The 13,725-nt window shown below is 43.9% G+C and overlaps 1 protein-coding gene across 6 annotated transcripts in view; it reads right to left on the bottom strand.

Annotated features, from left to right (window-relative positions):
- cfap99 (cilia and flagella associated protein 99) overlaps positions 1-13,725 on the bottom strand; it is a 105,572-nt gene that overhangs the window by 33,364 nt on the left and 58,483 nt on the right. For 5 of the 6 annotated variants that reach the window (XM_052020598.1, XM_052020597.1, XM_052020602.1 and 2 more), the window contains one exon: positions 11,363-11,446. The exons of the other annotated variant lie outside the window; for it this stretch is intronic. In XM_052020598.1, coding sequence (XP_051876558.1) covers positions 11,363-11,446 — 84 coding nt within the window. The remainder of the gene's footprint in view (positions 1-11,362; positions 11,447-13,725) is intronic. 6 annotated transcript variants of the gene reach the window in all.

Here is a 13,725-nt window from a genome sequence, read left to right as displayed (position 1 = left end):
AGGTGGTCACGACGACTCCATCGCTGAGGTCCACCGGTATCTCCTCCTCCTCCCAGATGTGACTATGGATGAGACTATGGATGTGTGACAGAAATTATTGTTGTATTGTAGGAAGCACAGCAGGCTCCAACAAATAGTAATGCAGTAAGGAATAGGTAATCTGTTTGATTATAATCATGCTGAGAGATGGGAAACTGGGGAGAATCAATGCTCTTCTTTGAAATGGTGCCGTGACAACAGTTTAATGTATCATTTGAAAGTCAGCACCTCAGACAGTGCACCATTGCCTCAGGACTGCACTGGAGCATCAGCTGCATTTTTGTGTTCAAGTGTTCGAATCCAGATCCTGAATTCAGGTCCAAAGGATAAATGATATATTAGAACAGGCTACCAAAGGCTTAGTTAGGGTTAAGTGCTAAGAAGCATCTTAGAGACAGATGGAGAGAGCCTTAGGGACAGAATTCCTGAATAGAGTCATAGAGTCATACAGCACAGAAACAGGCCCTTCAGCCCAACCAGTCCATGCCGACCAAGATGTCCATCTAAATAGTCCCACTTGCTTGTGTTTGGCCCATATCCCTCTGAACCTTTCCTATCCATGTACCTGTCCAAACGGCTTATTGTACCTGCATCAACCACTTTAATTGGCAGCTCGTTCCATATACCCACCTCCCTCTGCGTGAAGAAGTTGCCCCTCAGGTCCCTTTTAAACCTTTCCCCTCTCACCTTAAACCTACTCTCTCTAGATTTTGATTCCCTTTCCCTGGGAAAAAGACTGTGCATTCATGCTTTCTATGCCCCTTTTATATACCTCTATAATGTCAAAATCTAACATCCAAATATCTAATAACTTTGACAGCTGCTAGTGGAGGGGCTGAATTAAATCTCTGCCCAGTGGTGCAGTGGGTAGTGCCGCTGCCTCACAGCTCTAGAGACCCAGGTTTGATCCTGACCTCCAGTGCTGTCTGTGTGGAGCTTGCACGTTCTCCCTGCGACTGCATGGGTTTCTTCTGGGTGCTCTGGTTTCCTCCCACATCCCAAAAATGTGAGGGTTGGTAGATTATCCCTAGTGTGTAGGTGAGTGGTAGAATCTGGGAGGAGCTGATGGGAATGTGGAGTTATAGTAGGATGGGGTAAAAATGGGTAGTTGATGGTTGGAGCGGGCTCAATGGGCCGAAGGGCCTTTTTCTGTGCTGTAACTCTCAATTATTTAAATCTTGGAATTTTTGGGAACAGATAAAGGCTTCCAGATAGTTGGATAATGTAATGAGATTGGCTTTTCCTTAACACTGGGAATAGCCCATTTCTTCTTTTAGAACAAAGTACAGAGTCTGAAGCTGCCTGCTGCCTCGTGTTTGCCAACACATGGAAGGAAACACAGGTGTCAAAAACACATTCCTTATGGTGAGTGAGAACAGCTGCTGAAAATTTGATACCTACTAAGCGCATCTTTCACTGTTTCTCTGCAAGAACAGGAACACTTATGAGACAAAGGAGAAAGTGTGAAGGATATGCGGCTACATATTACTGCTGGCAAGCTGAGAAGGCTGTTTAATTCACTGAAGGAAAGCAAGGCGTGGTTAAGAAAAATCTGTCTTACTGATCATAGAATGCATTTGCTGTTACACTGGCTGATTAGCATCTGATGTTGAATGACCAAGCTGGGGATGCCTAAGAGCACGGGCATTGCTTGTAGAAGAGGGTCACCAGGATGCTGCCTGGATTAGAGAGTGCAAGGAGAGGTTGGACAAACTTGGATTGCTGTCTCTGAAGCGTCAGAAGCTGAGGGGAGACCCGATAAAGGTTTATAAAATTATGAGAGGCAAATAGTCAGGGTCTTTTTCCCAGAGTGGAAATGTCAAATACTAGAGGGATAGCTTTATGGTGAGAGAGGGAAAGTTTGAAGGAGATGTGAGGGGTACATTTTTTACACAGAGAGCGGTAGGTACCTGGGACATGCTGCCAAGGGATGTGGTGGAAGCAAACACAATAGTGGAGTTTAAGAGGCATTTAGACAGGCTCATGAACATGCAGGGAATGAGGGCTATAGATCATGTGCAGGCAGATGGGTTTAGTTCAATTTGGCATTGTGTTCGGCACAGACATAGTGGGCTGAAGGGCCTGTTCCTGTGCTGTACTGTTCAATGTTCTATGCCCTCTAGTTTTAGACTCCCCTACACTGGGAAAAAGTACTCTGAGGGGTGAATACAGTTCTCCATCTGAGATCTGACCAAGGCCCTATACAACTGAGGCATCACTTCCTTGCAGTCTTGGTTTCTATATACTGATTTGAATATCTCCACCCATTCCTGTTCATGATTTCGTCCTCCCATTGAAAACAATCGACACGGTGGAAGCTTCCCTTTACTGCATTCGGTACAATCTGAGACAACGGATGCTGCCTTTTGCCAATCAGTAGCACTGCCTGTGGGTGACTGAAATGAGTTTTGTGTTTTAAAGCTGTTTTGCTTTCACTGTTAATGCAGAAGAGGAAGCATCTTGTTAAACCAACAGTTAAAAATCTGCCCTGAATTTCAGAGCCCCCTTGGCACAATGTTGATATTTAGAGTTTTCTGCGTATTTTCCAGTTGGACCAGTCAGCTGTGCAAATCATGATTTGCTCATCAAAAGGTGCAAACAGCTTTTCCAACACGGTTAACAACTTAGCTCAGCCAGTGAGCAGCATTCACTTGGCAAACTGGTAGCAGAGGGTAATTGCTGTCATGAAGCAGTCATCTGGAGTGCTGGCTGTTTTACATTTCCCTCCTTCGTGTTAAATCCCAAGATCTAAAATGTGCTGATGCACTTTATTCTATCAGAGCTCACTCCATAGATCAGTGAAGATGATGTGACCAAGTGCTAATCTTTTAAAGATGGAGACTGGTTTATAGAAATACAAATCAAGCCTCGAAATAAAATCATCCAACACAATTTAAATAAAATAAATGAAGAGAAATTATCTTCGGTCGCTGAAAGGTTGATAACCAGAGGCCATAGATATAAGGTGTTTGGCAAATAAATCGGAATTGGCTTGATGTATGACAACCTATGACAATGATTGGCACAGTGCATAGACAGGGTAAATGCACTCAGTCTTTTTCACAGGGTTGGGGAATCAAGAACCAGTGGGTATAGGTTTAAGGTGAGAGGGGAAAGATTTGATGGGAACTTGAGGGGCAAATTTTTTTATACAGAGGGTGGTACTATTATGGATTGTGCTGCCAGAGGAAGTGGTTGAGGTAGGTACAAAAACAACTTTTAAAAGGACAGGTACACGGGTAGTAAAGATTTAGAGGGATATGTGGCAAACACAGGCAAATGGGGCTAGCTTGGATGGGCATTTTGGTCAGCATGGACCAGTTGGGCTGAAGGGCCTGTTTCTGTGCTGTATGACTCTATGACTGGTTAGGATTTAGAGTGGAATGCTTAATAGGGTGGCTGTTACAGATTGATGGGAACATTCAAAGGCAATTAAGTAAATATTTGAAAGAGAAAGAAAGCTAAGGCATAGGACGAAATGGATGATGTTTTAAGGAGTCAGTGCAAACTCTAAGGAAAACTTAAAAATGTTTTTAAGTGCAAACTCTTGGGGCTGAAAGTGTTTCTGCTGTGCAAAGAATTGCAGATGTTAGAAATCTGAAATAAAAACACAAAATGCTGGAAACACTCAGCGGGTCAGGCAGCATTTGGAGACACAAGAGATGGCAGATGCTGGAATCTGGAGCAAACAAACAAAAAGCTGGAGGAGAAACAAAGGTCTGCAGATGCTGGAATCCAGATGAAAAACACGATGATGCCGGAGGAACTCAGCAGGCCAGGCAGCATCCGTGGAGAAAAGCAGGTGGTCAACGTTTCGGGTCAGGACCCTTCTTCAGGACTGGAGATAGGAAAAGGGGAAGCACAGATATAGAGGAGGGAAAAGCAGAGTTCTTCAGTCCTGAAGAAGGGTCCTGACCTTACCTTTGACCCATCCCCCGGTGGATCTGCTCTCCCCTCCTCCCCCACACCTGCCTATCACTATCTCTTACCTGCATCCACCAATCACCACCCTGTGCCCACCCTGCTTCCCCTCTTTTGTCCACCTATCACTGCTCTGCTTTTCCCTCCTATATATTGGGCTTCCCCTTTTCCTATCTTCAGTCCTGAAGAAAGGTCCTGACCCGAAACGTTGACTGCCTGCTTTTCTCCACGGATGCTGCCTGGCCTGCTGAGCTCCTCCAGCATCATCGTGCTTTTCTTCTTCAAAAAGTTGGGGGAACTCAGCAGGTCAGGCAGCATCTGTGGAGGCAGGACGATGGTCGACGTTTCAGGTTGAGACCCTGCATCAGGACTGAATTTCTTTTGTATATGTTAACCCTCACTAAGTGCCCTCACTAATCTATTATATAAATGACTTCATCTACAGCTTATTCTCATGACAACCCGGCCTAACTCTACTGGAGATATTCCCTCCCCAACCCTCCCTGAACAAACTTGTTTTTTGGGTTTCTCAGTTCTGACAGAGGGTCTTTGACCAGAAACATTAACTCTGCTTCTCTCTCCACAGATGCTGCCTGACCTGCTGAGTGTTTCTAGCATTTTCTGTTTTTATATTTGTTATACCATATGTCATTCACCAAAAGTCTGCCTTCTGAGCTTTTTACATTGGTTAGTCAAAGAACTAGTGGCAAGGAGAGGCAGAAATAAGCACAGTGGGAGTGCACTAGGTCTTCACTGGCTTATTTCAACTTGGTGCCTTGTTGTTCACTGTACCTTCTGAACCTCAGCAAACCGAGTGAAAAAACGAAATGTTTCAGGTGCAAAATCAATTGACATGTCACAAACATCTGAATTCTCTTCACCTCATTCTGAAAATCAGTTACATGACATTTGTTTAAGTGTACTTTTTATATGAAATGCTAGCTCAAGCTTCACCTTTTATCTCACAACGATATAACACCTTAGGATTCCTCTGTGTGCCAAAATATCATCGTAAAGTCAAAGACCATCAAATAACAAATGCTACCAAATGGAATTTTCAGCTCAAGAGTCTTCAGTTGGGGTGTAAACATCTGTAATCAAACTGAAGACAGCTTTTGGATGCCAAGGCAAGAGAAGCATTAAGTCCTTGGAACATAGAATAGTTCAGCACAGGAACAGGCCCTTCAGCCCACCATATCTGTGCTGACCATTAGGCTAAATTTAACTAATCCCATCTGCCTGAGATCCATATCCCTCCATTCCTGTCTTTAGAAATCTCATAGGTGAATGTTTGTGCATAGAATCAGGAGCAGATGCAGGTTGTTCTGCTATTTCATTTTTTAAGACCATGCCTGATTTCCTTGCAACCTAAACTCACATTGGAGTTTTCCTGCAGTAACCTTTCACCACCTGGTTTATTAACTATCTATCTACCTCTACTTTAAAAATATTCAAAGGTCACCTTTAACTTCCTTTGAGAAGAGAGAGTTTCAATGGCTCATGACCCTGAGAAAAAAAAATGCATATTTTATTTTAATGGATGACCCTTTCTTCTGTAACAGTGACCCATGGTTTAGATTCTGTCACAAGAAGAAACATCGACCCCACATCCTAACTGTCAAGACCCCTAAGAATCTTAGAGATTCCAATCGTCCCCTCCCATTCTTCCAACCACCAGCAGATGCAAACCAAGCCTGAACAACCTTTCCTCATAAGGCAACCTGGCCATTCCAGCTGTTAGGGCCTAGTAAACCTCATCTGCATTGTTTCCAACACAATAGTATCCTTCCTCAAATAAGAGATCAAACAGTACATAATAGTCCAAATGTGGTCTCGCCAGTGCCCCATACAACTGAAGCATAATCTCCATATCTTTGTATTCAATTCCTTGAGCAATAACTGAGAACACTCTGTTAATTGCTTACTACGTGCTCTGTCAGTTCTGTAGCCTTTAGCAAATAATGTGCCAAGACACCGAGATCACTTTGTAATCTCTCCCCATTTAGATAATATGCATTTTATCCTTCCTGCCAAATGGACAATTTCACATTCTTCTGCACATCCTGACTGCACAGGTTGATAGGGTAGTAAAGAAGGCACATGGCATGCTTGCCTTTATTAGTCAAGGCACTGAGTTCAAGAGTCAGGAAGTTATGTTGCAGCTTTATGAAACTTGGGTTAGGTTGTATCTGGAGTATTGCATTCAATTCTGGTCACCCCATTATAGGAAGGATGTGGAAGCTTTGGAGAGGGTGCAGAAGAGATTTACCAGGATGCTGCCTGGATTAGAGGGGATGTGTTATAAGGAAAGGTTGGACAGTCTTGGGTTGTTTTCTCTGGAGTGGAGGAGTCTGAGAGGAGACCTTATAGAAGTTCATAAGATTATGAGAGACATAGACAGACAGCCAGTATCTTTTTCCCAGGGTCGAAATGTCTAATACTGAAGGGCATGCATTTAAGGTGAGGGGGGAAAGTTCAAAGGAGATGTGCAGAGTAAATTTTTTACACAGAGCATGGTGGGTGTCTGGAATGTGCTGCCAGGGGTGGTAGTGGAGACAAATACAATATAGACTTTTAAGAGGCTCTTTGATAGGCACATGGATGTACAGAGAATGGAGGGATATGAACAATGTGCAGGCAGAAGGGATTAGCCATTTAATTACTATTTTAGTTAGTCCGGCACAACATCACGGGCCAAAGGGCCTGTTCCTGTGCTGTACTGTTCTATGTTCCATATTATATTCTATTTGTCAATCTTTTTCCCATTCAACCCATCCATTTCCCACCGTGACCCCCTTAGGCCCTGTTCAAACTTACTAACCTACCTGCCTAATGTCATCAGCAATTTAGTGACGATACTTTCGGTGCCTTTATCCAAATCATTTATCTTCAGAAATGGTTTCTCTCTATCTACCTTTAATTCCCCTCAATATCTTGAATATTTTGATTAAATCATCATTTAACCTCCTCAATTTTTGGGTATACAACCCTGGTTTTTGTCATCTTGTAATTTAACCCTCCAAGGCCAAACTTCCTACAAAACCAAAAAAAAACGTCAGAAACTCAACATCGGAAATATAAACAGAAATTGCTGGAAACACTCAGCAGGTCAGGCAGCATCTGTGGAGTTCATATTTCAGATCAAAGACTCTTCACCAGAACAGGGAAAGAGAGAAAACAGGTTAGTTTGAAGTTGTAGAGAAGGTGGGGAAGTGTTGGATAGGACAAAGGGAATGTCTGTGATAGGGAGAGGCCAGGGTTGCCATGGTGATGGACTGTTGATGAAGCCTTCTTGTTGACAGATTAATGAGGGCAGTTGGAAAGAGTAAAACAAACAAATGGAAGTGTAATGCAGTACTGTAAGAATTGCCCAGCAGATCAGGGAGTGTCAATGCAGTTAATATCACAGGTCGATAACCCACAGCAGAACTGGTCATTTCTGGCACAGCGAGTTACCAGAAATTATTGAATTCAATACTGATTCTCAAAAGCTGCAAAGTACCCAGACGGAAAATGAGGTGTTGTTTTATAAACTTATGATGGCCTCTTAGGAAGCCACAGACTGGTAGGTTAGAGTCAAAGTTGAGTTTATTGTCAGATGTACAAGTACATGTGTGCATAGGTGCAATGAAAATCTTGCTTGCAGCAGCATCACAGGCACATAGCATCACATAAGCAGAGTTCACAAGAAAAACAGAAATTAAACATAAATTATACACAATTTTTATAAGAAAGAACACAATTAGAACAAAAAAAAAACAAAGTCCATTTTAGTGCAAATTGATCAAAGTGGTCATATTGTTACTAAACTGCAATGATTAGGGTTGTGCCGGTTGGTTCAAGACCCGAATAGTTGAAGGGAAGTAGCTGTTCTTGAACCTGGTGGTGTGGGACTTCAGGCTTCTGTACCTCCTGCCCAATGGTAGCTGCAAGGAGATGGCATGGCCCGGATGGTGGGGATCTTTAATGACGGATGTTGCCTTCTTGAGGCAGCACCTCCTGTAGGTACTACTGATGGCAGGGAGGGATGTGCCTGTGATGTATTGGGCTGAGTGGGAATGGGATGGGGAATCAGAGTGGCAGGGAATGGGAAACTCAGGGTCACCCCTGCAGACTGAGCACAGGTGCTCCACAAAGCAATCAGCCAAACTGTGTTTGGTTTCTCCCGTGTAGAGGCCACATTGCGAAGACAATGCAGTACACTAGATTGGAAGAAGTGCAAGTGAAGTCCTATTTGGGTGTCTGGATAATAGGAAGGGCTGAGGTAAAAGTGTAGGTGTTGCATCTCCTGTGGCTGCACGGGAGAGGGTTGTGAGAAGGGGAGTGGTTGGTGGAGATGGAAGGATGGACCAGGGAGGGGAAGGGAAAGGGGGCCATCCATTCAGAATGCTGAAAGAGGAGGGGAAGTCTATCTTCACAGTGCATTGCTTCAGGAAGGCTAACAGTATCATCAAGGATGCCTGCCTCCCTGGCCATTCCCTTCTACCTTCTGGAAGATGATACGGGAGTCATGGTCATAGAGCACTACAACACAGAAGTAGGCCCTTCGGCCCATCTAGTCCATGCCGGCCTATTTTGCTGCCTAGTCCTATCTCTCTGCACCCGGACCATAGCCCTCCATACCTCTCATTCATGTACCAATCCAAACAGAAGTTACAATTGAACCTGCATCTACCACTTCCACTGGCAGCTCGTTCCGCACTCACACCACCCTCTGTGAAGAAGTTTCCCCTCATATTCCTCTTAAATATTTCACCTTTCACCCTAAACCTATGACCTCTAGTTCTCGTCTCATCCAACCTGAGGGGAAAAAGCCTGCATCCATTCACTCTATCTATACCCCTCATAATTTTGTATGTCTCTATAACATCTCCCCTCATTCTCCTGCGCTCCAGGGAATAAAGTCCTAACCTAGTCAAGAGAAACTGCAGATGCTGAAATCTAGATGTAAAACACAATGATGCTGGAGGAACTCAGCAGGCCAGGCAGCATCTGTGGAGAAAAGCAGGTGGTCAATGTTTCGGGTCAGGACCCTTCTTCAGGACTGAAGGTAGGAAAAGGGGAAGCCCAATATGTAGGAGGGAAAAGCAGAGCAGTTTTAGGTGGACAAAAGAGGGGAGGCGGGGTGGGCACAGGGTGGGGATAGGTAGATGTAGGGGAGGAGGGGAGAGCAAATCCACTGAGGGATGGGTCAAAGGTAAGGAGGAAAAAAGGAGGGTAGAAAAAAGAGAGATAGGCTAGGAAAGGGAAGAAAAGATGAGGCATGGTTGGAGGTGGATGTGGTGGGGGGGGGGGGGGGGGGGGCGGAGAGAATACTTAAAGTGGGAGAATTCAATGTTCATGCCATTATGCTGCAAGGTTCCAAGAAGAAAAATGAGATGCTGTTCCTCCAGTTTGCACTTGGAATTCTGGCATTGGAGGAGGCCGAGAACTTACATATCTGTGATGGATCTGCGATAACCAATTCAACCTATCCCTGTAACTCAGGTCCTCAAGTCCTGGCAACATCCTTGTAAATTTTCTCTGCACTCTTTCTAGCTTATTGATATCTTTCCTGTAGGTAGGTGACCAGAACTGCACACAATACTCAAAATTTGGCCTCACCATCTTATACAACTTCAACATAACATCCCAACTCCTGTACTCAATGCCCTAATTTATGAAGGCCAATGTGCTAAAAGCTCTCTTTATGACCCTATCTACCTGCAATGCCACTTTCAAGGAATTATAGATCTGTATTCCCAGGTCCCTTTGTTCTACCGCACACCTCAGTGCTCTACTATTCACTGTGTAAGTTTTACCCTGGTTTGTCCTCCCAAAGTGCATCACCTCACACTAGTCTGCATTAAATTCCATTTGCCATTTTTCAGCCCATTTTCCCAGCTGGTCCAGATCTCTTTGCAAGCTTTGGTCGCCTGTCCACTATGCCCCCAATCTTGGTCCATCCGCAAATTTGCTGATCCAGTTTACCACATTATCGTTAATGTAGACGATAAACAAAACGGGCCCAGCACCGATCCCTGCGGCACACCACTAGTCACAGGCCTCCAATCAGAGAGACAACCATCTACTATTACTCTCTGGCTTCTCCCACTAAGCCAACATTGAATCCAGTTGACGACCTCATCCTAAATGCCAAGCGACTTAACCTACTGGAGTAGCCTCCCACACGGGACTTTGTCAAAGGCCTTGCTAAAGTCCAGGTAGACAACATCCACCACCTTCCCTTCATCAACCTTCCTGGTAACCTCCTCAAAAAACTCTATTAGATTGGTTAGACACGACCTGCCATGCACAAAGCCATGTTGACTATCCCTAATCAGGCCCTGTCTATCAAATACTTATATATCCTGTCCCTCAGAATACCTTCCAATACTTTACCCACAACTGACCAATCTATAATTTCCTAGCTTATTCTTAGAGTCTTTCTTAAACAACAGAACAACAGTAGCTATCCTCCAATCCTCCAGCACCTCACCCATGGCTAAATATCTCTGCCAGGGCCCCTGCAATTTCTGCACGAGCCTCCCACAAGGTCTGAGAGGACACCTCGTCAAGCCCTGGGGATTTATCCACCCTAATTCGCCTCAAGATAGCAAACACCTCCTCTTCCATAATCTGGATACGGTCCATGACCTCACTACTCTTTTTCCTGAGTTCTCTTGACTTTGTATCTGTCTCCCGGGGCTTGAAATCCCAGACACCCAGAATTAAGAACAGCTTCTTCCCCACTGCTGTCAGACTCCTGAACCAATCACCCCTTTCACATCCCCTTCCCAGTGGTGCTGCCACATTCTTGGACCCTTAATTCTACCTCTCTTGGTTATTCTGTTATTGACAATTTAGCATTTATTTTTGCTCTACCTCAGTTTGCACCGCGGTCTTTGCATCATTCTGCTGTTCTGTGCTCATCGTTGTATTTGTTGTTGTATTTATTATTACCGTATACACTGTTTACTCTGTGAGCTTCATGCAAGCAAGGAATTTCATTGCACCCTGGTGTATATGACAATAAACTGATTTGAATCTGTGCTGGAATCTCATGGAACTTCCCTATGGTATAATAATTTCAGTAAAATTCTGTGCAGAACCCCTCAAATTGTGCAGTCAGAAATCTCCAAAAATTGAACATTGACAACACATGTGTTCTGATGTTATACCTTTTTTAGTCAATTTAACAGAGCCACTCTCTGTATTTGTATATAGTTATGTAAATAAATCGTGGTCAGAGGAAGCAGTGGCTCCACATGTTGTGTTCCTTGCTGTTGGAATCAGAAGCATGCTATTTCAAAGCTTCTGTGTCTTGTTACTGCTGATGTTACAGAACTTAACCATCAGTATTCAATGTCCACCATTGAGTACATTTACATTACCCACTTCACAATAACCTGTGACAACTTACTATCTGTCGGGGGACTTGCCGTGCTTTTGAAAGAGTTGGTTTTATCTTGGCCTCCTTCTCCTTCATAATTTCAGACAAAACTCGCTGTCAGTGAAAAAAGACATGTAAGTAACTATAGCAACCGAAAAGAGAACACTGCAAACACACTTTAGCATAAGGTGGCTATAATTCACTTGTGTAGGTGGCAGAAGTAGATTTTTAAAAGGGTCACACTGTTAATCTGTCAGATTTTATCACTTGCATCAATGTATAATTAAAAGGCTGAATGCGAAAGAGGCATTGCTTCCGGTGGATCTATAAATGGGATACATCTTTAGTTAGCAATGAATCACTGCTAAAAATACAATGTTGAATTTTGAGATTTTATACAAAAAACGTGCCTATCATGCATTCAATATTAAATTGACAATTGATTTGTGAAACGCAGAGTCCCCATGAACAATAACAATCCAACCTTCCCAATTCCAATTGTTCACATGGCTCCATGCCTTGGTCTGACCACGGCACATGCAAGGTAAAGCAGATGTAAGTGATGAGGACAGAAGTGCAGAGGAATATTGGACAACAGATTGTGAATTCTAAGCCCATCATTAACAGAAGTCCAATCCATTTTTCCTCATGATACAGAAGGAGGCCATTCAGTTCACTGCATCTATTCTAGACCACAAAGCCATACCACGGCCCTACTAACTTTCCCTGTAACTAATTCTCTCCACATTCCCATCTTACCTACACTAGGGGCAACTACAGTGGCCAACTGCCAACCCACATGGCCTTGGGATGCGGGAGGAAATCATAGCACCTGGGAACGGCCATGTGGTCACAGGGAGAGGTTGCAAGCTCTGCACAGGCTGCACCGGAGGTCAGGATGGAACACAGGTCTCTGGAGCTGTGAGGCAGTGGCTCTACTAACTGAGCCACTGGGCGTGAAGATTTGCAAAAGGAAAATATCGCAAATACTATAAATCTAATAACCAGAAAATACAGGCAATCGTAGGTCATCCATCTTAGACAGCCACAAAGAGATACAACACAGAAACAGGCCCTTCAGAACACTGTCCGCACTGACCACCAACCACCCATTTCCACTTATCCTACACTAATTCCATTCTCCCTACATTCTATTAACTCCTCAGATTCTATCACTCACCTACACACGCTAGTGACAATTTACAGCAGTCAAGTAACTTACCAACCCACACATCTTTGGGATGCAGGAAGAAACGGGAGCATGTGGTTACAGGGAGTAAGAGCAAACTCCACACAGACAGCACCAGAGGTCAGAACTGAACTCTGAAGCTCTGAAGGTCTCTGAAGCTGTGAGGCAGCTGACTCCCCCTAATCAGTCTCTTTCTTCCCAAGTAAACATGAATTCTGTCCCTTAGAATTTTTTCCAATGATTTCCCTATCATTGGCATAAGGCTCACCAGCCTGAACTTCCTGGCTTATCCCCACTGCCCTTTCTGAATAATGAAACAACTTTAACTATCCTCCGGTCTTCTGGTACCTCACCTGAGGCTAACAAATATGATGCTAAAATCAGAGCCCCAGCAATCTCTTCCCTTACTTCCCATAAATCCTCCATTAGATCCCATCAGACCCTGGGGATTTATCCATATTAATGTATGCTGATATCTTTAACATTTCCTCCTTCCTGACACAAGCATGTTCCAGGATATCAGCATACCCCTACCCTAACTCCCCAAACTCCATGGCCTTTTCTCTGGTGAATACAGATAAGGAAGTATTCATTTAGGATCCTGCTCGTACCTCCTGGCTCCACACAGATTTCCCTGTTGAGGGGACCTACTCTTTCTCACTCTTCTAATATAGAAGGTATTGGGATTCTCCTTAATCCTGCTTGCCAAGGTCATTTCATGTCTCCTTTTTGTCCTACTAATTTCTTTCTTAAGTTCTCTCCTGTATCCCCTATAAGCTTCAAAGGGCTCATACCAATTGCCATATACCTTACATACCTTGATAACAATTGTCTATACCTGACATATGCTTCCTTCTTTTCCCTAAACAAGCCTTCAGCTTCCTTTATTAACCAAGATTGCCTAATGTTATCATCTTTGCTTCTTACCGCTTCAGGGACAAGCTATCTCTGAACTCGTACTATCTTGTCTTTCAACGAATGATTCCATGGATGAGAAAACTTAATTATGTGGATAGACTGGAGAAGTTACGCTTGCTCTTTTTGGAACACTGGAGGTTGTGAGGGGATCTGACAGAAGTAGAGCATAGAACATAGAACAGTGTAGCACAGTATGGGCCCTTCAACCCACGATGTCGTGCGAACCTATATGAACACCTGCTCCATGATCAATCTAACCCATCTGCACAACCCATAACCCTCCATT

Source organism: Pristis pectinata, chromosome 7 (genome assembly GCF_009764475.1).
Source record: "Pristis pectinata isolate sPriPec2 chromosome 7, sPriPec2.1.pri, whole genome shotgun sequence".
In the NCBI taxonomy this organism is placed as follows: Eukaryota; Metazoa; Chordata; class Chondrichthyes; order Rhinopristiformes; family Pristidae; genus Pristis; species Pristis pectinata.
This window is presented reverse-complemented; position numbering and strand designations above follow the sequence as displayed.